General features: G+C 40.4%; 1 protein-coding gene across 3 annotated transcripts in view; it reads left to right on the forward strand.

Moving 5' to 3' along the window:
* The first annotated feature begins 688 nt into the window (after positions 1 to 688).
* ref(2)P (refractory to sigma P) overlaps positions 689 to 27,640 on the forward strand; it is a 50,265-nt gene continuing 23,313 nt past the window's right edge. The window contains exons 1-6 of one of the 3 annotated variants that reach the window (XM_067145098.2): positions 689 to 847; positions 1,697 to 1,902; positions 2,028 to 2,162; positions 2,309 to 2,475; positions 2,608 to 2,935; positions 15,576 to 15,875. In XM_067145098.2, the coding sequence (XP_067001199.2) occupies positions 1,725 to 1,902; positions 2,028 to 2,162; positions 2,309 to 2,475; positions 2,608 to 2,935; positions 15,576 to 15,875 (1,108 nt within the window). In that variant the 5' untranslated portion in view covers positions 689 to 847; positions 1,697 to 1,724. Of the gene's footprint in view, positions 848 to 1,302; positions 1,414 to 1,454; positions 1,588 to 1,696; positions 1,903 to 2,027; positions 2,163 to 2,308; positions 2,476 to 2,607; positions 2,936 to 15,575; positions 15,876 to 27,640 lie in introns of those variants that run through there. The other 2 variants (XM_067145096.2, XM_067145097.2) reach the window with 2 other exon arrangements.

Here is a 27,640-nt window from a genome sequence, read left to right on the forward strand (position 1 = left end):
CTTCCCATCCCTCCACAAGGCCCCTGTTCAGCATAGCAGGTGAGGCCGCCTGGGCGAGGTACTGGTCATTCTCCCCAGTTGTATCCCCCGACCAAGAGACTGAAGCTCCAGGACACTGCCCTTGAGGCGGTAGAGGTGGGATCCCTCGCTGAGTCCGAGGGAAAAGCCGAACCTGGAGGGTTCATAATTTATGGTGATAAGAGATAAGAGGACAAATTGGGGTACACAGGATAGGGAAGCTGGAAGGGAGGAGCTTGACTATCGGAAGCAATCCAAATAACAATTGTCATCCATGTCGTATGGTTTAAGTCAGGATTATTATTACGAGTGTAGAAGCATGAATTAAGTGATTCAAAGTTCAAATACGAAACTTCGTTGTACAGATTCGAGAATGGTATCTTATACTTCCTCAAGTCGAAATGGAAAGAATGCAAGTCTAGTCCCGTGACATATCATTAGTGACGTCATCATTAGTTCACGTGTTGTATACCAACAAACTCGTGAGAGTGAGTTGTCAGAAAGGTATGTTTTATCAGGATAGCCAACAAAAACTGAGTTCCAACTAAAAACGAGTATGATTCAGGAGTACTGATAAAAGAGCGCTTCATTTTCTGTGCGTTGGTAACTCAGCCTTCAAATCTTGCGTCTCATGTTAGGTCCCGTCAGTGACAGGTAATTGCGATTTGTTGCGTCAGTGTCAGTGCAGTGGGTATGTATATAGCTGTGCTCGACTGTGCAAGAATCCATTCGTGTCGTGCTTTTGTGTGAATTTGATCTGCTTCAGCCGTGGAAGTCTGTGTTTTGCTAGACTTATATAGGTGGTTTGTTGTGCCGAGTGTTATTTGAGGTTCGTAGATTTGTAAATGCTAATAGTATTGTTATTATAATACGAAAGAAAACTTTCAAGGTAGGATTGGGATTTAAAAAAAAAAAATCTGAATGACTGGAGAGAACTCGTCTGGGAATTGTTGAGTTTTGTTGCAATCTACAGTGTAACATGTATTTGTGTTAAAGGGTATCCCCATTTGTATAACCTCGATGATCGTAACGTGTGAATTGAGTGTCTGTGCTATTGTTCGGTTTTTGAATTGTAGGTTCCTTTGTTCTCTTGAGTTCTCTATTATTGTTTAATTTTTTAATTGTAGGCTACTTTGTTACCTTGGGTTGAACTCTCAGAAGTTTTACAATTTCCGTTTCATTCTACGAGAGGTTTGGTGCGTACTGCGTATGCATTGCAGTTTCGAATCTATGACAGGATCGTAGGTACTCTTTATGTATATGTATGTATAGTATTTATAGTATACATAAGTGGATTTATCAGGATTGTGTCGTCGTTTCCTGCCTCCCCTTCACTTGTCTTCCGGCCATAGTCAAGGATCATGGAAGACATGTCGTAGTTATGAAAAATAGCTGGTTGGTTAATGCGATACCCATAATTAGTTGAAATATATTGTTATTTTTTAAAGACTTATTGCGCCTTTCGATGTGTGGTTTGATCGTATATTGATGTCCTTCAGCAACGTTAATTAACTCTTTTTGATATGTCTTTTTTCTATGAGGCCCTCATATTGATTAAGGAACTATAATGTAATTATAAATAGGCTACTGTTTCCGGCCGATGTTCACTGGAGTTTTATTTTGGTGTATCATGTCTGTGATTAATATATAAATATTTTATTATTTTGTTACTTTACAGGGACCATTGTGCTAAGAGTTGTGTTAAGATGGCTCAAGAAAACACCGTCTCGTTTAAAGTTTTCCTGCAACTGGCAGGTGAAAAACCTGAAGTCCGCCGATTTGGAATTGATCGAGATGTAGTGTCTAACTTTTCCTACTTAAAAGAAAAGCTTCAGACAGTTTTTCCAACTTTGAAGTCAAAAGAAATTATTGTTTCTTGGAAAGGTAAGTTATTTGCCTATTTTTGAGTACGTATATTCACTTCATAATACTGTTAGGCCTATGATAGTGAGGTCCTGTAATGTCTTGAACTCCATCGTGAAACTTATTTATCGGAAATTCTGTTGCAGATGATGAAGGTGATGAAATAGTCATCTCTTCTGATGATGAACTGATGATAGCTCTGACGGAAATGCAGGCAGATGTACGTAAATTGTATGTTACCGTGAGTGATGTCCCACAGCAGAAGTCAACATCTTCTCCAGGTGCATTATTTCATTTACTTTATAAATGTGATCTTCCAGTATTTTTGTTGATAGTGCACTTAAATTTTTTTGTGCTGCTTGTGATTTGTAGGCGAGGCAGGTGAATGTTATAGATTGTCATGAAAGATTCTAATACCTTTTTTCAGGCTCTACTCGGAATGTTTGCATCATCTGTGATGAATGTGATAAGACTGTCGAAGGATTTTGTTACAAATGCATTCAGTGTCCTGATTATGATCTGTGTGCAAGTTGTGAAGGAAAGGGGAAGCATGCTGAGCATTTTATGATACGTTCTCCTGTCCCAATCTCTTGGGTGAGTAGCATAAGAAATTTGATAGGCCTAGCTTAAAATTATTTCAGAGAATTAAGGATAGTGTGCTAATCTGTATCTATTCTTTCAGTAGCTTAATTAGTAAAAACAGTGCACTTTCACTTTCATTTTTAGCGTCCACAGTTCGGCCGCCGTTTGGCACATCAGCTGTCAAAATCTTCTAGAAGAGCATGTCATAATGCATCTAGGGAATGCCCAGTGCGCGATCAGAAACATCCTGGTGGGCATTTTCCTTTTCTGGATTTGGTTGGAACCTATTTGAGTGCTTTTGTGAATCCTTCACCTGGTGACAAGGAGACTCGAGGACAGGGGCAGAATGAAGCATCAACCAGTCAGAACGAGAGTGCTAGTGCTACAACTAATGATGCCAAACGGGATGATTCACATATTGCTTACCTCATGAATGTAGGGAAGACTGTTGCTGAAATGCTGGATCCTCTGGGTATGTTACATTCTTCTTACATTTTCTATTTATAATTCTAATAGGCCTAGATAAGTTATATGCCTATTTAAGTCATAAGAGATCCATTCTATGCTTTAATTTAAGGGAACAATTGCCTCGCTGAAAAAATATGTCTACGGACAATGATTCATCCATTCTCTTCAGTTCTGTTCTTGTGTTACTCTATTGTAAGTTATAACAAACAAACTAATATTCTTAAACAGAATATCGCTTTAGATGACTGTCCTGAGCAGTGACCATACTATGATGTATTTTTAAATTACAGTAGGGAGTTCAGGTAGCAACTTAACTTGTCCTATCAGTAGTAGAATGGAAAATCCTCAGCGAGGTTAAAACCAATGATCTACTGAGGCATGTTTCACAGATGTAATCTACAGGGCTTTGGGGGTAGTATTCCATTCAATTTTATTACATAGTGGGTATACAGCATAGAAAGAATACCCCATAACATACTCGTTTCTCTTCTGTGTCCTTATTGATTGCAATACTATCCTGGCATCAATTGTTACGATAGTGGTCATTTTCACAGCAGGTGGTAGGTGGAAATAAGGAATTGTAGGTGATGGACATAGGGTGCTTTTGACCAGTTACAAATGGTACCCATCAATTGCTTCTGATTATAAATTGTTGCAAATGCTCTGACATTTCAATGATCATTCAGTAGACATTGCAGATTACCATTTCCTGACAGTAAGTACATTTTTATGTGAGTAGCATTTTACTGACTGGGGTGCGTGTTTAGGAATGAGAAAATAATGCAAAATTTATGTGAAGTGATACCTGAAGTAGCAGAGAGGAGATCATTCCTTTATACTTGCCATGGACCCACCAACCTGCCCCTAGAAATATTCTTATGTAGAGAAATTTGAATTTGAACTAGTACTACGTCAGTCTGGGAAATGTGACCATTTTCTGTGCTCCTATTGGCTGGTACAGTTTGCTGATGTCTCCGATAGAGCTTGTATCATGTGCAGCGACAAGACTGTTACATTCTGTGAAAATAAACCACAAAGTTTGAAAGTGTCATGGTATGTGCCAGATGTATCCGCGACTTGATTATGTGAAGTACAGGAGTGAAATTCAGATTATTTTTTTCACCCCTGAACACTATTTATTTTTCACCTGTTCATTATTTTATTTTGGTAATTTTTCCCTTCTCAAAAGTTAGCTGCAACACACAAATATGAGACATGCACACACACTTCCCCCCCCCCCCCCCCCCTCTCGCAATCATTTCTGCTAGTTCATCAGAAAAGAATTGTTCAAAATTTCTTCTTCATTCTGTATTGGCCTTCATGTAGCGCTACATCCAGATGCTTAAAAATACCTCTAGCTTCAGAGTTATCCTCAAATAGTATATGCAAGGCAGCATCTGTAGTAAGTAACAATCTTTTGCGCTATTTCAAACTCTGCCCACTCTATTTGATTGTGATGTCTCTGTCACCTCCACAGTCTTCTGCATCTTTTGCCACCACTTAGATCGGATCACTGTCTTCTGTATCTAACAGCATATGCACAATACCATTTTCGGCTAAATCCTTCAAATCGTTTTTGCCTTCAGAACGACTGTAAGTTGCCATGCTTATAGCACTGCCTACTATGCGCATTGAGCAGTGTGTTTTAGGTGGGATAGATGAGGATGCTGAAAGCTATTTGCCCGCCCTGCACTTGACTTCCTGATTAGCAATGTGCAACCAACATACAATAGGCCTAAACGGCAAAGACTCAGAAAAGGTTTTATGCGTATAAGCGGCTCACGCAACTTACAGTGCTGATCTGAAATGGCTTGATGTTTGAGAACGGTTCACGCAACTAGCGGAGAGTATGCCATGACATGTAAGCGGTTGGTGCGGCTAAGCGGTTAAGGTAGCCAGTGTTCTAACCAATCCAGACCATTGGTCTTTTTACTAGCTGCACATAGGTTGGCAGCCTTGTGTAGCATGTTATTTATGAGTCATGACGTGCTCATTTCTTACTACACTCTATAACAACAAAAAATCGACGCACCGGGAAGGCCTTGTCCGATTGTAAGTAAATTACGTATGCAAAGACATTTGGACCGAACATGCAAATGATTAAAGTTTCGTGTCCAATGAATGAATAGCGGGAGCTCCCGCACATCTGAACTGTGCATGCATCATGTGTATATAAGGTGCGATTCTGAAGTGTATGCTCAAAGCGTATGCTGTTGCATTCGACTGCGATATCTTAATGTTGGCTGTAAGAATGCCACGCCGAAGGATTCGTGCTCGTTACGACCAGATGTAGGAGTTTGAAAGAGGTCGTGCGATCGGATTGAAAGAAGCTGGTTGGTCGAATCGAGCTGTCGCTGGACATTATGTCGAAGTGATGCGATGATCAGACGATGCTGGCAAGCGGCACCAGCAGGCATCAGCGTCAGGACAGCAGTGGTCGACCGAGGGCCACAACAACACGGGCAAACAGAGCAGTTGTCAGAACAGCTGTCGCAGCACTGGAGTCGTTATCACTGATCCAGCGTGTGACCCGCACACGTGTCCACAATGACCATCAGCAGACGCCTGAGCGAGAGAAATTTCCGTTCGTGCCGCCCGTTATGCTGCTTACCACTCACACTTGTTCACCGTCAAGCCACATTACAGTGTTGCCGCGCTCGAGCAACGTGGAGCTGTGCTGACTGGGGATGTATAGTCTTTAGTGACGAGTCCAGTTTCCAACGGTGTCCTAACGACAACCGCTGACGTGTTTGGAAACGTCCAGGCCAGCGTGGGGATCCTGCCTTGACTATCACATGCCACACAGCCCCACAACAGGGGGTGATAGTCTGGGGTGCCATCTCCTTTCATAGCCCCTCTGGTAGTCATTCCTGGCACACTGACAGCACAGTGGTATGTTGATGACATTCTACAGCCGGTTGTGTTACCGTTCCTTCAGCGGCATCCAGGCCTTACTTTCCAACACCAACTTGGCAGGTTCGATCCTGGCTCAGTCCGGTGGTATTTGAAGGTGCTCAAATACGACAGCCCCGTGTCGGTAGATTTACTGGCACGTAAAAGAACCCCTGCGGGACTAAATTCCGGCACCTCGGCGTCTCCGAAGACCTTAAAAAGTAGTTAGTGGGACGTAAAGCAAATAACATTAACTTTCCAACAGGATAATGCCCGGCCGCACACGTCACGTGTTGTTGTAAACTGTCTTCAAGCTTGCCCTATCCTTCCTTGGCCAGCCCAGTCGCCTGATCTCTCTCCCATAGAACATATTTAGGACATCATGGGAATGTCGCTGATTTAGCCCAACAGTTGGAGACCATTTGGCACGAAATTCCGCAGGACACAATCTGGGACTTTTATCAGTCTATACCATGTCGAGTGATAGCTTGCATCCAGCCCAGGGGTGCACGAACACCTTATTGATGTCCTCACTTTGTAATGCTCGAACTTTGCAATAAATCATTCGATTGTTCTGCACTTTTGATCATTTGTTTTTCTATGTCTGTTCCTCACATTCACCGATTTTTATCGCAGTCGGACAGTTCCTTCCTGATGCGTCTTTTTTTAATAGTGTATTATAGTTCTGCTTTTATTAGTTTCGACTTGACAGTTAACCGGAAGTCAGACGGTGGTGCCAATTTGCTACGAATGCAAACAGCTGATTAATGATACACAACACGAACATAAATGAATAGACTGGAATATAAGTCCATAATCAATTATTCTTTGTAGCAACATACATAATTCACATAAGATGAACAATAACATACAACATATTTATGATAAGGCTACAAGATAAAAATATGTCAATGCTCGAACGGATAACATGTGAGAAAATAAATTTCTACTCATCCTCTAGAAGAGCTCACGTTGCTGTTAGATTCAATTTCCCCTAAGGAAGTAAATAATCCTACAAATCAGAGGTGCCAACTACTACTAAATGGCAGTAATTATTATGGATTTCGCCTCGTGGTTACGGCATTACGGTCAAAGGGGAAATTATTACGCAAAAGCATTATGAGGAAAAGATTGTCTAAGGGAAAAAAGGAACAAAGAAAAATGTTAAATCCATTCAAACGTTTCTGCTCGGCCCTCGTTTCATTGCTTTAGAGTTAACAGCGATACTTATTCGATCGTCACTTCCTTTTGTTGCCCATAAGCGTTGTGTAATTCATTGTGAATGATGCAGCTCTACTATGCTCTTGTCCACTAAAAGGCCTTAAGTAATATTGTATTTCCAGTATTAAGTATACCTGATAGCAAATCTCCATCAGAAAGAGTTTTCAGTGTTGTTAGGAAGAATCAGACAGAATTGAGGTCTACATTAAGTATATCTAGAATCGCTTATGGTTCAGAAGACGAAAATGTCATCACGGGGGGGAGTTACTGAATTGACAGGTAGTGTACAAATGTTGTTGTGTAATATGATATACTTTAGAATAGATTTCCGTTGGTAAAGGCAAAGGCGGTGTCATTATCCAGAAGGGGGGGAGCATGCTTTGGACTTGTCTCGAAAATTTTCTGAGGGGTGGAGAGTGATTACTGATAACCCACTTCTAAAGTTGACACCTCTGACAAAGGGAACACACCACTCATTTCTGAGTCCCTGTTGGCATAGTCATCGTCTGTTGTGGTTTCACTCTTGCTTGACCCTAACGAGATGATAAAGTCTTCAACATAATCATCTGTGAGATTTCCTTCTCCCAAGCTTGAATCATCTCGGATTTCGTGTCTTACAACGTTGCTCCAGTCCTCCGCAGTTATACGGCCTATGACTTCCAAAATAAGTCTCTCAAGTTCCGAAACTGTATAAAGAGTCGGTTATACTCAGCTACATAATCCTTCACTTGGGCCCAAATCAGTTCTATGGCGTTAAAATAGCAATGGTATGGTGGAAGACAAACTACTTTATGCCCGTGCCACCTGGCTATTTCATCCACCACATAAACTGGGCATTGGGGCTTGTTTTGCTTCACAAGATGCATGAGATCCCCCTTCCTCATGTCATCACGAGCCAAAATATTGTGCTCCTTCAACCAATTCATCAACTCATTCTTTCTAGCCGCCATTGTTGGTGCTTTGTCAAGAATGACGGGAGTGTTGGGGGGGGCATTGTCCATGGTTATAATGCTCTTTTCAAATAGGTTGTTCATCAGGCTTTCCTCAAACCATTTCTGGAATGTGCCACTATTCATTTCCTCGTGGTAATCTCCGGTTTTCTTAGATCAGAACACATACAAGCAGTTTGCCACAAAACCTTGCGAAGTACCGGCGTGAATCACTGACTGGCCCCCCTTCCCAACAGGTACTGGCATAGTGCCTTCTACTGAATCATCTGTCCAGCCTTTGCTCTGGGAATGAGAGGAATTAACCCAAGTTTCATCCAACCATACAATAGAATCAAAATTCTCGACAGTAATCGCTCTCAGAAATCTGCACTGCCACATCACGATATCGCTTCTCTCCATCAGCACTCTTCGTCCGTTAAACTTCTTATACCTAAAACCCAGATTTTTAACCACTTTTCTAAGGGAAGATTTGCTCCCTCTGAAAAATTTACCGTTTTCAAGAGAACGACGCAATTTCTCAAGATAGGATGTTCTTTTCTACGATAATAGGCGTAAATATACCAACAAATCACATCTTGTTGAAGAGTCTAATTCCGTTACCAATTTAGGCTTATTCCACTTCTTCCCTGGAGTTTCAAGTTTGGATAGCTCCGCTGTCTGTTCCTTGGCAAAGTACTTCTCCTTCCCTATGCTTTTAACTGTGCTCCTGTTAATTTTTGTCGCATCAGCTGTTCTCTGAACTGTTTTTGCAACAGACAACAGAGGCAAGCCGTTATCTTTCTCCTTCTCGAAATACTCCCTAACTTTGCAAACAGTTTCCCGGGCCTGGCTCCTTAGTGGAGTACCGCGTCTCTTGGGACCTTCATCCTTAGATGTAGGCTTCGACGTGACAGAATATCAAATTCACACATGGACCTAAAATTAACCTACTATAACTATCGAACGAAATATTAAACTAAGGTACTGTATAAACTAGATCACTGTTGTGCCTTGTTACACACTATTCACCACCATATAATGCGCAATACTATTAAAATACGCTAAACAATAAATTTATAAACTCTACACTATGAAATATAAATGAACAACAACCTAGCATGAAGAAACACAAAGACAGCAAAAAGAGCGTAGCACAGTACAACACACAGCTGATAGCACGTGGTTACAGTAAACAGATCGACAACGTTGGTAACCGGAACTGGACATATGTAGACAAGAAAGATGTTCCATCTATCAATGCTATTTATGAGCAGATTCACATCAGTACCGCTTTCGACTGTTCAGTCATCATCAGCTGATATATTACAATATTACAACCATTAGGCATATGGCAGTAAAAAGCTTAACTAAACTTAAAACAAATTGTACGTATACATTAAACACATTAAAAACACAAGAAACAGTAGAGTCTCGCTCATCCGACCTTCGCTTATCCGATATTCCATGTTATCTGACACTGGTAGACTTAATTTGAACTTTTGGTGGAGACTAAATTCAGGCACACCCGGTGTGGAGGGTGTGTCCATGGGACAAGCACTGGCCTGACCGCTGGCGGTAGGACAGGTTGGGTTTTTTTTTTTTTTTTTTTTTTTTTTTCAAGGACAGGTGCAGTGAGTCTTCAGTCATTATTCATTGTAGTATTGGTTGGGTGCGGATGTTATAATTTTCATATCCTTTGTGAGTATAGCGAGTACATGGAAGAATGTGATTGCTTCTATGGAAGACAAGTTGAGTGCATTAAAGTCACTGGGCAAAGGGGAAATTCTTCAAAATGTGGCTTCAGATTATGGTGTTGGATGTGTTACAGTGGGAGACTGGAAAAAAAACAGAGGGAAGAAATTGAAAGGCGGTGCTCTACCAGAGCAGAGAAAAACATTGAAAAAATGTGAATACAAAAAAGTAAAGCAAAACACTATTTCTTTGGTTATCTCAACACTGGGAAAAGGGCCTGCCAATATCTGGCCCCATTCTGCAGGAAAAGGCTGTGTATTTCCAGAAGGAGTTTAATTAAGGGGACCCTAATTTTCCTGCCAGTGCTGGGTGGCTTGATCGGTGGAAAAACTGTACGGCATTAGGCAGCTTAATATCTGTGGTGAAAAGTTTCTTTTCGTAAGACATCTGGAATGTTTTTGTTCAATACTGCATGTACTGTACAATTGAATTGATAATTCAACAAATAGAGTACTGTAAAACATGTCATTGTTTTAGTACTAGAGTATAGCCTTTCTGTTTGTTTCACTTCATTTTCAAAGTTATTCTGTATTATCCGACATTTTCGGTGATCCGACATACTCCAGGTCCCGTTTAGGTCAGATAATCGAGACTCTACTATATAAAACGCTTGATGAATTTAAACACATTAATTAAAATATTAAAAAACATCTATGTAAAAAACACTTAAGTTCATGTTTAGAAAGTTCTTTTCTTCAGGCTTCCTTGTTGGTTCTTGTACATCTATTATCCGCACACTTTGTCTTGGTGCATTTACACCCTAGTGCTGAATCGGTCGACCTCGGCGATCTTCGAGATTCGTACTGGCAACCTTTGAAACACAAACTATGAATCGCTTAAGCATCGTTGTACGACATCTGGCGTACACTTTACGTACTAGTACTGTTGTTTACACAACAAAGCCAAAGTATAGAATTCATGCTAGGAACAAGATTCGCATCGAGAAATGTTTTATAATGTTATATAATGTGTATGTGACTTAGTTGTTGGCTTAAGATGATAACGGTTTAGAAATTTCATATCGATCGATCATATTCTCGATTCAATTCAGATTTCATTTTCATTCAGTTGGCAGCACCAGGCAGCACTATCGATAGCGGGACAGCTCCCTCCTTACTCCTCAGCCCCGTACACAAATGCACCAAGATAAAGTGTGTGGATAATATGTTTACGTTGTTTGGTTTCGTAAAACAATTCTTGAAGATGTTCTATTTGATTAAATGTATATAATATATGTCTGTAGTGAAACCCAAGTCATAGGATGGTCAAGTATTGTTGTAGCTCAGCTGTTGATTTATTTTAATGAATTTTGAAGCGGATTGTAGTGTCTTGAATTTCAAATTCGGTGAATATAAGTTGTTGGTGGCGAGCTCTCTCTTGTCTGTATTCGTGTTTAGGAGCTGCTATTATCTGTGAAAGATAAGCTGGTATGAGTACAGTGTGAATTTGAAGGAATGCCTGAAGTTGTGAGTGGAAGTGAAAAGATACTTACTGCTGTTGTTGTTGTGGTCGAGCAGCGTTCGTTTAAGAGCTTGTTGCGCACTGCTGCGTGTACGTCTGGGACTTGTGTTCGCTGTAGTGAGGGGAATGGATGGAGGGGTAAGGGGAGTGGCTATTGTGGGGGTAGGGGTGGGGCTGGGCTTGTCAGTCGTCAGTCTTCTGAGGCGTGCTGTTTTCTGTTTATTTACTATTTTAAGGTTATTTTTTTTTTTTAAGGCAGGAATGGCTTTATTGAAGATACTGGTTTTCTCTGTAATGTCATTAATATTGTAATTAGGATTGGCGTATTAGTCCAGGGAAATATAGAGATCTTCAGTTATGTTAAGCAGGGGGCCCTTAGAATTTATGTTTAATATTTTCATATCGTTTTCGATGTCCGTGAACCTGTGTTTGAATTTTTCTACATGCTGGCCTATTGATGAAAAGTGGTTATGTTTTCCTGCGTTTATATGTTCATTGTAGCGAATTGCAAAGTTTCTGCCTGTACGTCCAATATAACTTGTCTCACAATTGTTGAATTTAATACAGTAAACTCCTGATTGGTTGTATTTATTGTTGTTAATTGTCCTGGTGTTATGTATAGTGTTGGTGCTGTTGTGCATAGTTTTAAATTATTACCTTAAAATAGTAAATAAGCAGAAAACAGCATGCCTCAGAAGACCGACGAATGACAAGCCCAGCCCCACCCCTAACCCCACAATAGCTTTTCCCCTTACCCCTCCATCCATACCCCTCACTACAGCGAACACAAGTCCCAGACGTACACGCAGCAGTGCACAACAAGCTCTTAAACGAATGCCGCTCGACCACAACAACAACAGCAGTAAGTATCTTTTCACTTCCACACACAACTTCAGGCATTCCTTCAAACTCACACTGTACTCATACCAGTTTATCTTTCACAGATAATAGCAGCTCCTAATCATGAATACAGACAAGAGGGAGCTTGCCACCAACAACTTATATTCACCAAATTTAAAATTCAAGACACTACAATCCGCTTCAAAATTCATTAAAATAAATCAACAGCTGAGCTACAACAATACTTGACCATCCTATGACTTGGGTTTCGCTACAGACATATATTATATACATTTAATCAAATAGAACATCTTCAAGAATTGTTTTACGAAACCAAACAACGTAAACATAGATGTACAAGAACCAACAAGGAAGCCTGAAGAAAAGGACTTTCCAAACATGAACTTAAGTGTTTTTTACTTAGATGTTTTTTAATATTTTAATTAATGTGTTTAAATTCATCAAGCATTATGTTTCTTGTGTTTTTAATGTGTTTAATGTATGCGTACAATTTGTTTTAAGTTTAGTTAAGCTTTTTACTGCCGTATTGGTCTTAGACACAGTTTTAACCCCATATAGTCACAAACAATACGACGAATATATCTAATCTACAACCCCATTAGACATCCGGATGCTCTAATGAACAACATCTTTGTGACACATACCAATGCCTAATGGTTGTAATATTGTAATATATCAGCTGATGATGACTAAACAGTCAAAAGTGGTACTGATGCGAATCTGCTCATAATAAATAGTATTGATACGTGGAACATCTTTCTTATCTATATACATGCATCCAAGCAATACGGAAATGAAACTTATAAATAATGAATCGGAACTGGAGTCAACGCGCTCTATCGGTGCGATCGGCTGCCAATGATTGGCTGTTTATTACTTCACTTACCCTCTGCCTTAATGTCAAGTCGAAACTCAAAAGAACTGAATAATATTTACCTTTGTGTGCATTTTAAAATTTGGTAATACTGCTTCCAACAAGACTGTATACATAAGTATGCTGAAGAATAGTGTAGAATGCATAAATGAGCACTTTATAGCTATGTTACCGTTATCTAAAGCTAAAATAATGGTCCAAAATTTGGCATGACTTTTTCAGTACATTAATCTTGTACATTTATGGGTAAGCCAAAAAGTTTCCTAAATTCCTCAAAGAATGTTGAAATAGTCCCTATGCCCCAATTAGAATACCCACAACTTTTGATGTTACCCAAATTTAACTTCTCCTTGAGGCATAAAATGGTGAAATTATAAATTATTTTCCTTGGTGTCCATGTCAAAAGGTTGTGCACCGCCTAGCTCAACAAATTATTGGATTGATAATAAATCCCTGCGGTCATATTGGTTCCTTCTCAGCAGTCGGGAACATTCCTCAACATATCAACATTTAGTTTTTAGACCTGCAGCAATGTTAGATTGTACATTATGATGGCAGGCACTTTGTATTCTATGACTGCATTGTCCCAGCATGTGTTAAAGGATTTGTCTCTCTATTTATTTATTTATTTATTTTTTTTTCCCCCAGTGTACATGACCCTCCCCCAGGTCAGTGAGCTAATCGCCCAAGCGACTTCCAACATATATTGTCTGTTTAGGAAACTATTGGCTTTGAGAAGTTCCACATCAATAAGGTTGTCAATCAGGACAAAACTACCAATTACCCCATACAGATTTTAAACTCTTGATGCTCTTATAATGTTGTTGTGCAGCCCCAGCACTCCCAAGTTATGGAAGGGTGAAGTCGCTACCAAAAAAAAATATAGCGATAGTGGCGGCCATACTGATGGACTGTAGCCGAGGAGACATCATGCTCGTCCCGCGTATCCCTCCTGTCCGCAGTAACTGCCCATTCCATTTCAAGCACCTGTTTCAACAAGTTGCTGGGTAAAATGCTCCACACTGCAGGTGTTCATCTGCAAACAATTTGCTTCTCCCACAGACAGCTTTATGTCTAGGGCCTAATGTGGCTTCCTTCAGGGTGGGCAGTTGCAGTGATCTGTTCACCTGTGCTTCCGGATAAGGAAGCTGTACCATAAAAGTAGGGGACCTGGTTGATGCCCGGCCAGGTGGGAAAAACAACATAGAGTAACAAACTGAGGTGCCATAGCCGCTGTAGACCGGTAAGATAGGTGCATGTGCCCTGCAGTGGGTATCAGGAAAGCTGAAAGGAAGAAGGTGTTGTGAACAGTTGTGCTGAAAATTTTCTGAAAAGATCTACTATCGCTGTGTTCCAAGATGATAATCCTATAATTAAAAATTATAATTTCCAAAATCAAATTTTCACGTAGGTAGGGTTGGGGGCATTCCTAGTTTTGTTATATTTTTAACCAAATTGATTAAGGCAGCGACATTCTTTCACTCGGACACTTTCAGAATTGTAGAGAGCATAGCACTGTTCTTTTTTGTTTTGTTTTTCTGAGCAGCATTTTATTGGAAACAAACTTCACATGCATATGCGTTTTATATTTTTCACTCGGTCTGACGTTGAAATTAGTTGGTTTGTTATATTGCTAAAGGTTCATATAAATTCTGTAGTTCTTCATTTATAGTACAAGGTTACATTGGATTCCTTGTGATTTTTTTTTTTTTTTCGGCAGCTATGAGAATTCTTATTCAGTAGTAGTATGTCAGTAGGTCTGTCCAGTCCTTCTAATGGTGATTTTTATTATAACCGCTAAAACAGATCATCGGCATCATTTAAAACATTTCTCTAACAATAAAGATCATTTTTGGCTGCATTGTCCTTCAGTGGATATCATAAACTTTCCAACGTCACACTAATCATAAAAGTGCATTTTCAGTGTCAATTTACCAGTATTGTTCTTGGTAAAATGCCCTCAGCTTTTCAATCCCAAGATCATTGGTTTAAACCTGGCAGAGGTGGATTTTCAAGGATGGAGAAAAGTCCATTCCACACTCCCATGTCTTTTGAATGCTGTCACGTAAAAGCTGTATACCAAGCCAGTAGAACAAGCGTTGAACTAGGAAAATTGGATAGAAATGGTTACATAGGGAATCTGGCACAAGGAAAAACCATGTTGGACTCTGCTAGGGACCTATTGTTGTCACTGCACTTTCTCAAGTCTAGAGTCCTTAGGAGATAAGTGCTGCTCATCAGACCAAATAATGCAAAGCGCACACGGCATAAATGCATGTGCCTTGCACCATTATCCAGAGAGAACATACCGTTCACTAGCATCATTTTGGAAACTTTTCAGCATATAAGTTAATTGTTGTAAACATTTTATTCACAGCTATAGGCCTACCCTATGTATTTGATTTTTACATAAAATCAATAATGGAGACACTTCCATGTCTCAGTATACCCCCCCACCCCCCTCTAGATTGTACATATACAATTTAAGGATAATAATAATAACTGAATCCTACACATAACCATTGCTTGTGTGAGGGTTGAATGAATGAAAAGTACAATGGCTACAAACTTATTTTTTTATTATTTTAAAGTACCGGTACACATTTACATGTATGGTAAGTAATTTCCATTAACTTGTTTTTTTATTGTTTTAGGAATAGATGTTGAAGTATCAGTAAGTGATAATAAAAATAAGAAGACTGCAAAAGCAAGTGATGGAAAGAAATCTCCTAAAAAGGAAAAATCTCCTGTTCGTGGAATATTTGAGAACGAGAAGGAAGTTCCAAAACCGGAGGTAGTTAAAAAAGATACACCTCCAGTGCAGGAAGATGTTAAGGAACAAGAAAACAAAACTGGAGTTTCTGGCTCACCACTTTCCCAATCAGAACGGGAGAGTCCGGAAAATGATGGATGGACTGTACTGAACAAGGAAACGCAACAAAATCAGCTTAGTGGTAAGTTTCTGAATCTTCTTCCATTTAATGTTGCTAACAACGAAAAATGAAGGAATACTGGGCCAACAGGAAGGCTCAAGAGGCCACTAAGAACACAATCCAGTATGCTAAAAGGGGCAGACGACAAAAACACAGCTAGAACACAAGCATCATGGTCCACAGATGGACTAAACGCAAAGAAAGAAAAAATAAAGCATGATAAAACATAGAATTCAATGACATTTAAAAAAATTATAATTACCAGTAATTTAAAACAAAACTTTTAAGTAAAATGTACTTAAAAATTGTATTTGAAATATCAACCTTTTCTTCTTATGAACTTGCATTCCTATAGTTTGCAAGACTGTTGTACAATCACTTGGCAAATGTCATGGGATAGTCACCTAATAGCGTGTGGGGCCTCCTCTGGCCCTGCGAACTGCAATGAGACGCCGTGGAAGTGAGTCGACAAGTCCCTGGTAGTCCTCTGGATGCAGCTGACACCAAATCGTTTGCAGAGCGGCCACCAATGCTGGTCTGTTCGTGGGTGCAGGATCCATGGCACGGAGCCTGCGTTCCAGGACATCCCAAATATGTTCGATATGGTTCATGGCGGGGCTCCTCGGTGGCCATGGCAGTCATTTGACCTCCGCTGCATGTTCCTGGAACCATTCCCGGGCGACGTGGGAGCGATGTGGCGGCGCGTTATCATCTTGAAACACCGCAGTACCGCCTGGGCGCTGGAAGGCCAAAAATGGGTGGAGATGGTCTACGAGCAGCTCAACATACTGCGTACCATTCAAAGTCTCATTCCAGAACAACTAGGGGGCCCATTCCGTACCAGGAAAATGCACTCCAGACCATAACAGAGACACTAGCGACCTGGACCACACCTTCGAGGCAGGAGGGATCCATCGGTTCATGTGGTCTGCGCCATACACGGTGCCTCCCATCGGCATGGTGCAGTTGAAATCGTGATTCGTCCGACCATATCACGGTACGCCATTGTTCCAGTGTCCATCCCTGGTGACTGGCGACAAATGCGCGTCGTTGTGCCCGATGACGTTAGATTAACAGTGGCACCCGTGTACGGCGCCGGCTCCCATACCCCATAGAACCCATGTTCCTACGGATTGTCTACTGGGATACGTGTCTAGCACGGCCTGTGTTGAATTGAGCTGTGATGTGTTGCATTGTTGCCCGCCTGTCACTATTGACAATCCATCCCAGATGTCGCCGGTCGCGGTCATAGAGGGTGGCTGGTCTGCTGTGGACGGCGACACCCGAATTCAACCATTCACGATACACCCTGGACACGGTTGATCGTGTGAAGCCGAATTCCCACACCACTTCCGAAATCGCACTTCCCATCCGTCAGGCACCGACCACCATACCCCGTTCGAACGGTGTCAGCTCACGACGACGTTCCATGTTACACCTGTCACATGCACAGCCACTGCTCACGAGGTCTTCTATACAACTGCCGCTGGCACAGGGGGCATGTGGTGCGCAGACAACGCAAGTGCGCATCAGTGCTCCACTATCCCATGACATTTGCTCAGTCACTGTTTATTACATGTTGATTGCAGAAAACTATCATGTGCTGCCAACCTATATGGAAGTGCCAGTGTATCAGAGATTTTTGTAAAGAAAAGTTGCATCTCTGTTATTCAGAATCTTTGTAAAACCACAAGTCCTCTGTCTTGCAGTCTCACAAACACTCGGCGGAAGTATATCACCGTTCCGACAGATTGCGCTCCACTAGGCCCAGAGAATAAAGCTCTACTGTTCTTAGCGGCTATGTCAGTTGCTAGGACAATGCTATCACCTGTTCACATAAATCACGAGGGAGGTGGTGAGCATATCATTTGCATATCACAAAGCAGGAGGAGGCTATAATTCGGGAGCCCATTGGTCTCCTTTTGTTAGGTCAGGTGAGTGACGAGACTATTGGTCTGGACAGACCACATTTGTGGGTGCAAGTCCCCAGGTTAGACCTTGAAACGGTGTACGAGCCTCTTAGTATATCCCCAGGAATACAACAGATATAAGCTCCAGGTTTGGAGTTTTTGTTGTGGCAGTCTGGCCATGACAAGCATCTGATAATGTATGTATTGAATTGGGGGAGTGACACCATCTTGAAGGATTCAGCCAGTAGTATGTTCCTTCGTTGGCCTACATTCTGAAATGTTTTAATTATATTTTACTATGAAAATAAAGTTACTGTTTAAGGCTAGGTGGTGGTTCCCCAGCAGTGGCACCTGCATGAGGTGACTTATAAAATTGCACATCCTAAATGTCAAGATAATGTCGGAATGGTGCTCTTCTTCTACGTAGCAGTTACAGGTTATATGTAAAATCTTTTTTGTTTCAAAGGCCAAAGATTATGAAAAAAATTAATGTTCATTGCACTTTATCAAGTAACCTCACCCATGGCGTTGGAAGCCAGGTATCACTACTTCAAAATCTTGGCTAATGAATGTAATATTTCTTACACAATAAGAGCCAAGGTGATAATTTTGTTATAAATGATTGACATGGCATTACCTCTATCAACTTTTCATTGCCATCATTAGCAAATAATTGCTTGTATGGACGTTTCCAATTATTGGTGCCAGCATTTTAGTCTGTAGTCAACTCGGTTCTGCTCCTACTTCGTCATCATCATCATCATACTCCACCAATAATACAGTGAAACTCTGTTAAGAAGTTTTTCAAGGGACTGCAAAAAATAAACTTCTTAAGCAGGAAACTTCTTAAAAGGGGTAATGCCCAAAAACTTATTCTGTACTTTGAAATACATGTGAAACACACAGCCAACAAATTTCCTTGTTTGTGGACAATACTGAAATAGACCGATATATAAGAGCTGCTAACAGGAAGCCACAATATAAAAAATCGATTATCATGACAATATTTTTAGAGATAAAGTAAAATAATTGAACATACCGTATTATAAATATAATTGATAAGAGAAGGGAACATATTAAGTTATATAAAAACGTTGCGAGGTTTGCTTATTTTAGCAGGCAGAACCATTTCCTTCCTCGCTTTCCTTTCCTCCGCACTTACAGTATGCTTCGCAACAAATTGTTTTGTAAACGATGTCGGCTCGATTTCTAAAGTGGTCCAGCCACCCGTTCGACGCGGTAAAAGGTACCCTTAATTTGCGTGCGGCTTTCTCCTGCACAATAGTCCCACTGAAAGGTATGTTTAAACTTCGCTGCTGTTTAAACCACATTAGCAGAGCTTGTTCTATTTCATCGTACTTTTCAGATTTAACTTCCTTACAGTTTGCTGAAGTATTCCCTGCAGAAGCAGAGATTTCTTCTTTCTTCGCTATAATACCGTTCAAAGTAGACGGCGGCATCCCCAGCTCCTTTGCCAAAGCAACATGGGAAAGTGTAGATGACTCCACTTTCCTTATAATCTCCACTTTGTCTTTTATTGTTAGTGCCTTTCGTTTGATCTCTTTCCTCTGAGTTCCGCTCATTTCCACTTAAAAAGTTTGTACGTTGATATTACAACTAACTTCACCGACTCCTGTTCATACTAATTACGACGCTACACTATGCTTGACAATCCGTAGCTTAGGCTTACAAGACGCAAAAACAAGACGTGTACTACAGTTTGTTAGCATGTGCTTTCTATCTTCCTGACACCCCCGACACCTGCTTCAAGGATAACGGCAGCAAAAGGGAAATCTAGCAACTTATTCTTATAGATCTTAGAACCTAGGCCTAAATCGCCCCTGCATTCCTACTGGTTGTCACGGAGCGGGCGTAGTTTCTGGCTGTTTCACAAGTACCGCATGGCCAAGCCAGTATTGAGTTTATTTTCCCGCTTCAATCCTCTTCATGCTATAGGTAATGAAGAAAAGAAACACAGGTTCGAAGTTGCAGAAATGAGTGCATGGAAAAGTATCTGGGGTATTACGTGGGAGTGATAAAGGCGCAATAGCAACGCTAGCACATCTTAAACGTAAACAGTTTCTTTCCCCGCGAGAATTTTATTTCATGTCTCCTCATCCTTGTGCTACGTTCTGATAATGCGATGTAATAATTACGAGTGACACGATAATACAATGTTTAGCTCGTATAAAGGTAAAATTTAAAATAACTTTCAATTTTATGCCAACACGTGGTATTGCAACGCGTCTGTGTGCCTCCCACCAACACCCAGTTGGCTATCAACATTCGTTCAACTTCGTAAACGATCGGGATCTTTCGGCCGGCTGTGGCGGCATGTATCATGTATCAGCTGGCTGCTGGCAAGTCGGCTGTTTCCCGCATAGAGTCGGGAAGTTGATTTAATTCAACTCACTAATAATGGACACGGAAAATCTTATCAGTTTAGTTCAAAAACGTAATTTCCTCTACGGCAAGACCCATAAGTATTATTGCAACAACAACGTACGAGAGAATGCCTGGAAGGAAATAAGCAAGGGAATGAATAATCAAACAGGTTAGAATAATTCAATTTTGTGGTAGATTAACAGTAATGTTGTGGACAAATACACTTTACGGTTTTTAATTAATGTTTAGGCCACCTCGATTAATGACTTCACCCTGTCGCGGCCAGCAAATTACTGCATTAAAGTTTTATCAAACCATCCATTGCGTGCTTTATGTTTCCCACGTAGAATCCCGTTCGATTCTATTCCGCGAGATGAACGCTGGAGTGAAATTTCGACTGATGAGTTCGATTCGATTCCACAAGGTGAGAGTGTGAATCTGCTGTCCCAGTTGTCATAGCGGGACGTCATATGGCTTTGGCAGGCCGGCACATGTTCCGTAACACCAGACACACACCGCGAGCGCGCGAACAGTCTAACACAGGGTGCAACTTGCGCGGAGACTGGAGGATTCTAACCATGGGTTGATTGAGTTGACATTTTCTATCTCAAGGGGCTCTAAAATCTGAACGGTTTAACCGGGAAATATATTTACAACAGAACACTTTAAACGGGAAAAATATACATATATCTTAATACAACTGATCAAGGGACCAAGAATATCACACTTCTTAGGCGGGAAAACTTCTTATGCGGGAACTTCTTAACCGAGTTTCACTGTATGTCTGACTTAAATTTCAAAACTTTTTCTAGTCTGTTTGGGGCGGCTGGTGTGACTGCCATTAGGTTGTGTGCTTAACACTTCCTTAACACGCTCAAAAATTATAATGGGGGCCGATGACCTAGATGAAATGAAATGGAGTGCCCGGAGTGTCAGAGGACAAGTTCGGCTCGCCAGATGAGGATGAAATGATGGAAAACGACACATACACCCAGCCCCCGTGGCAGCGAAATAAACCAGTTATGGTTAAAATTCCTGACCCTGCCGGGATCGAACCCGGGACTCTTGTGACAAAAGGCCAGCGCGCTAACCATTTAGCCTTGGAGCCGCAGATGACCTAGATGTTAGGCCCCTTTAAACAAGCATCATCGTAAACAAATTATAATGCAGTTACACACATGGCAGGGATTCCCTCACTTCGTTTATTTTGTGCGCTTTTAGAAACTTTGCTTGTCTTACCATCTTTACAAGTGTCACAGTGCCGGGCTGAATGGCTCAGACGGTTGAGGCGCTGGCCTTCTGACCCCAACTTGGCAGGTTTGATCCTGGCTCAGTCTGGTGGTATTTGAAGGTGCCCATATACGTCAGCCTCGTGTCGGTAGATTTACTGGCACGTAAGAGAACTGCAGGACAAAATTCTGGCACGTCATTGTCTCTAAAAACCATACAAGTAGTTAGTGGGATGTAAAGTAATTATTATTATTATTATTATTATTATTATTATTATTGTCACAATGTTATTGTTTTAAATTGTTTCCACGCTATTTTAGCAGTTAATGGAGGAACTGTGTAAATATTAGCTTTTTGTTGTTGTTGTTGTTTGTGGACTTGCTTAAGCTATGAAGTTGTTACACACGTTGGCAAAGTTTCGCCGCCATGGTGAATTTTACTCCAAGTAGGCTACTGGTAATATTACTGTTAACTTATGATGATCATTATTATTATTATTATTATTGTTATTATTATTATTATTATTATTATTATTATTAAAGTATAATAGAATACTTTAATATGAAACGCTATCCACAGAATAAGAATTTTTGTTTTAGTAGCATACTAGCTGATGTACCCGTGCTTCGCTACGGAATTCTACATTGTATACAGAATTATAGGTTAGGTAGAGTACACGTTGTGAGCAAGACTGTATTAAATTGCATGGCTCTTAACGTTACCCTGGAAACGCGACAGGGAAGTCAGCAAACGTCTTTTCTCATTTATGAAGACTGCGTTAGGTAATTTTCATTGTAATGGTAGGCCCGCTTGCCTACTATCAGTCACAATCAGGTTGGTGAATTGTATTATAATGGCAGACACTCGCTCTCCACCTGCCTTTTTACACCCTAGGAATGAGTGTCTTAGTGGTTTTCCCAACTGAAATGAACATAGGTCATTACAATGATGGCAGTAGGAATGGCGTGAGTAAAAGCAATGATTTCACATTAAATATTCAATTAAATGAAAAAACGCACATTTTTCCATTTTTAACGAACAGAACTACGCTGCCGATCTAACAGTCCAAAGTTCCAGAGCTGGAATGACCAGGCACCAAACAGCCGTGATCCGTGAACACTATTAGTCTTTTTTCGGGGGGGGGGATCGAATAGCGGAAAGTCCCAGGGCAAAAACTATGCCCTTTTACAAATCTGTTTGTATCCGATGAGTCGGAAAATCTCAGTTCACAACACTGGCGCCGGAAAAATCTATCCGACTTGGAGGCAGTTTTTTCCTCCAAGCCAGAGGAGAAACCCCCACATCACTGCTAATTTTGAACAAAATGAAAGTAGATTTAATAAAAGTGAAGAGGGAGAAGCTTTTTTTTCTTGCTATTTTGCTTTATGTCGCACCGACACAGATAGGTTTTATGGCGTCGATGAGATGGGAAAGGGGTTCGAACCCACTATCTCCCGAATGCGAGCTCACAGCTGCGCGCTCCTAACCGCACGGCCAACTCGCCCGGTGAAGCTCTTTTTAAGAAACGGCTCTTTTCAGGGTTGAATTTTGTGTTATTTAGTGAATTGTGGTGCTATAATTTGGAGTGTGCCTAAATTGTAATTCTAGACCAGGTCATACTACTACTACTACTACTACTACTACTACTACTACTACTAAGTGACCTCTGCCTTAAGAGTGCACACTGCTCATTCAAAATAGCGCGTCGAGAGTAAGGTTCGAATAGCTGGAATACTGTGATGAACCAGTGAGTTACATACCAGCAGTACGGTATCAGAAAATGTATGAACCAGAGAAATGACATGCTAAAGAAGGAAGTTTTCTAACTCCCCAGCTACTTCCCGCCAATATTCAGCCAGGCTGTTATACTCGGTACGCAGCAGTAATCCTATCTATCGGGGTTGAGTGGCAGCGTAAGAGACAAAGAATCACAATAAACAATGGTCACTGTAATGTTATTGTTGATCAATGTTATGCGCTTTCGATATTGTAGGCCATCACATTTAGTTTTTTCCGACTCTGAAATACCACTCTTACCATAGTCCGTACGGTAAAATTGAATAAAACATAAATGGTCGGAAATTGTATTCTCTAAAAATTTTGTTAAGTAGTACTTTTCAATAGGACCAATAACATTGGTGTTTAAAAATTAAATTTTAGGCGCCTTCCCCATAACTACATTTTAATCCAGTTTGAATAAAATTGTTTATAGCTTGGACTGTAGTTTCTTATTCCCCGTCTCTATATACCGATTTTCATTCTGTTAAGCCATTTTATCGTGGCTAGGTGTTAATATGGACTAAGCAACAAAAATACAAATTCATGAATATCTGTGTAATCATAGCTGGTACAGTAAAAATGTATAAGACATAATTAGTCGGAAATTTAATTCTATATAACTTGCGTTATGTAGTATTTATCGATACGACCAGTAATAATATAAATATTTGAGAATTACATTTTAGGCCTTCCCCCAAACTACCATTTCATTGAGCGTGAATAAAATTATGTATAGCCTAGATTTTAGTGGCTCATCCTCCAACTTTGCATACAAATATTCAATGAGATAGGGCCACTAACAACGTGAATATTTAAGAATTAAATTTTTGGCCTTCCCCTAAACTACCATTTCACTCAGCGTGAACAAAATTATTTATAGCCTAGATTGTAGCGACTTATTCCCCAACTCAGCATACTAATTTTCATTAAGATAGAACCACTAATAACATAAATATTTGAAAATTAAAATAATAGGCCTTCACCTAAACTACCATTTCAATCAGCGTGAATAAAAAAAGTCTCTTCAGCCGTTTTCTAGTGATGCGTATACATACATACGGACAGAAATTACGGAAAATTAAAAATTGCATTTCCTATTTACTGTGGACATGACCGGTACAGAAATACCATTCTTTTCAAATTTTGAGCAATGTACAGACTAAACTCTTATTTTATATGTATAGATTCCCTAGGGCGAAAGTTTGGGACAGTCTGGTGCAAAAAGGAATTGGACAGGGATTAATAAAAATGATCATAGCATTGTATAAGGAATGTTGTAGTTGCGTGCAAACACAAGTTGGCAGGACAAGTTGGTTCAAAATAACTAGTGGGCTGAGACAGGGAAGTGTTCTATGACCAATCCTGTTTACAATAGTAATGGATGACATCATGAGAACAGCAAAAGCAGCGTATGGAGGAAGAGAAATGAACATGATGTTATTTGCAGATGATATTGTGATTTGGGGAGAAGACGACAGGAAGGTTCAAGAACAGTTGAATGTGGTGAATGGGAAGATTGAAGAATGTGGATTGAAAATAAGTGTAGAAAAGAGTAAAACTCTTGTTATGACTAGAGGGGAGAAAGAAGGCAAAGGTCAGATTAGACTTGCAGACAAGCCCCTGGAAGTAGTGGAAACGTTTAAATACCTGGGGAGTGAATTAATGGAGAATGCTCGACTGGATGCTGAGATTAGTAAAAGGATTCAAGCTGGAAGTTGTTTCTATCATAGTGTAAGAAATATGTTATGGGACAAAGATGTGCCAATGGAAGCAAAGGATACTATGTACAGGATGTATTACGTACCCATAACAACTTACGGAGCAGAAACTTGGACAATGACAAAGAAGGATGAGAGTCGAATACAGGCAGCCGAAATGAAATTCTTGAGGAGTATGATACAGAAGAGTAGAAGAGACAAAATAAGGAATGAGAAAATCCGGAAAGAAATTGGAGTGGAAAAAATGACTGATAGAATAGAGAAGAGCCGACTAAGATGGTTTGGGCACATAAAGCGAATGAGCGACGAAAGAATGCCAAAAAAGGTGATGGAAATGCAAATCCAAGGAAGGAGAGGCCGTGGACGACCACGATTGAGATGGAAGGATACCATCCAACGCAGCATTATAGAAAGAAACCTGGACTGGGACACAGTGTTGGAGGAGGAGTGGTGGAAAGACCAAAGAAAGTGGAGAGGAACCATATTTGCCCCTACCCGGCTACAGCTGGATAAAGGGAAATGATGATGATGATGATGATGATGATGATGAGATTCCAGTGATAAAATTATTCAAAAATTTTGTCTAGCTGAATGTGACACGCTGGCAAGATATAAAAGTCCAAGAGAGGCACAAATTTCGGGGAAGTCAGGCACCTTAGCATCTCTTTCTTGAGTATAGTTTATCTGAAAAGATATGATTTTTATGTTGGCATCTTCTACAATCCTTTTTACCATATCATCTGTAAGAAAGAGTTCAAAACACTCCAGTTCAGTGTAAGCATTTCGCACATCTCGAACAAGGCTTGGTTGTTTAGTAGGAATGTTATGCTGTCTGGTTCAGTCTTTGTTTTACAGAAGAACATAGAGCTCCACAGAGTGGTTCCATCCTTTCCTAAGTACGTAGGTGCTTGAACTTGGAACTATGTCTTCATCATCACTAGATAAATTCTCCTCTGTATCACTACCCTGTTCAGGATTATTTCTAAGGTCTTCTGCGTCAGTGTGATCTGAATCTACTCCCTGAAGCAAAGTAGGAATTTAATGCTCATTATTCCATTCTGTTCTCAATGAAGCACCCAAGTCCAAATATTCTAATTCATCAGAAAGATCTTTCATGATCTACCACACAATAAACGAACACAAACAAAGCTGAGAACACAACGCTTAGAAGAGTTATTCACATAGGCAGTGAATCCCACTCCAAACAATGACAAAGTTAATCCACTCCTGGAGAGAACCTGCAGCAAACTAACTACACTCCCTCCCCGTGCACATTGTGTGCACAAGGATGCCCTAAAACGTCACCCCTCCACAGTCGCACAACTGCTGAAATCGCAAAATTTACTATCTCGCGGCGATTCCCCGCTGGCTTTAAAAAAGAAAGGGGAGTTAATCCTTAAATTTTGAAATTTATGAATATGCCGGAAAATTCACTAATTCATTTCTTTCTTAAAACAGAAACTTATGCTCTGGGAGTAGGTATGAGATGCAATTGTCACATAAAAAACATAGATCATCCACAAATTCTCAAAAAAAAAAAAAAAAAAAGGTTAGGTGAATGTTGATGAAAAGTTTTCTTCTAATGCTTATACATCTTGCCAACTTGTATATAAATATTTATCATGGCTACCGTATCAATGAAATGCATATTTATGCATATTTTTAAGGTCAGGCTTTACTCAGGTCTTTTATTTTGCATAATAAGTTTGTCATTTTCAGCAGTTAATTTGATGTCTTAGTTAACCCTATACCGGGCGAGTTGGCCGTGCGTGTAGAGGCGCGCGGCTGTGAGCTTGCATCCGGGAGATAGTAGGTTCGAATCCCACTATCGGCAGCCCTGAAAATGGTTTTCCGTGGTTTCCCATTTTCACACCAGGCAAATGCTGGGGCTGTACCTCAATTAAGGCCACGGCCGCTTCCTTCCAACTCCTAGGCCTTTCCTATCCCATCGTCGCCATAAGACCTATCTGTGTCGGTGCGACGTAAAGCCCCCAGCAAAACAAAAAAAGTTAACCCTATAATACCAGCATTACATAGGAGTTTCTTAAATACTAATCTTGTAAAATAAAAAAATCTGTTTTTGTAAACTTTATGCTACAATTTAAAAAAAGTAATGTAAGCAGTCTCGAGAAACACAGTATGAAGTTAGAATTTAACAACAATAGATCTGATTTGATTGTTCATTCGTCACACAGCACATTGTACTATGTTCGGCACACACAGGACGGCGACATTGTCCACAGAAATTGGTAGTCATTCTTCTCAAACACGGTGGACATACTGCAGAAACTGCTCTCTTTTTCTGGGCTGGATCCCCACTTCCAGAAGGCTAATTTTTACCAAGAATGTCCTTGGAAGTTGATGGTGGCAAATTCGGGATACTGCTGTTTCTCCAACCATGGTTGCGTCAGATTACACTGTGCAAGCCAAGCATGAATTCACGCCAGCTGAGGTGTTCCTGTTTCATCCGTTGTGTGTTGTGGCAATGAATAACCCACGAATTAATACATGCTGCATTTATAATCGCATAAGAGATACATTGGCCTCCTGTGTGTTTTTCTGCTGGAGTTCATATAGGAACACATTTGGTCGAAAGTATCTGCTCCAAATGTAGTAACATTTTAACAGTTACTAATTTCAGCTTCGTTGTTTTCTAGGGATACGGCAGCTTCTTCATGTGTCATGGGTAGTAAAATTCCCAATTTCTTAGATTTAGACATGTTTGACACCAGAGTTTTTTCTTTGTCACAACAGACAATATGTG

Source organism: Anabrus simplex, chromosome 4 (assembly GCF_040414725.1).
Source record: "Anabrus simplex isolate iqAnaSimp1 chromosome 4, ASM4041472v1, whole genome shotgun sequence".
NCBI lineage: Eukaryota > Metazoa > Arthropoda > Insecta > Orthoptera > Tettigoniidae > Anabrus > Anabrus simplex.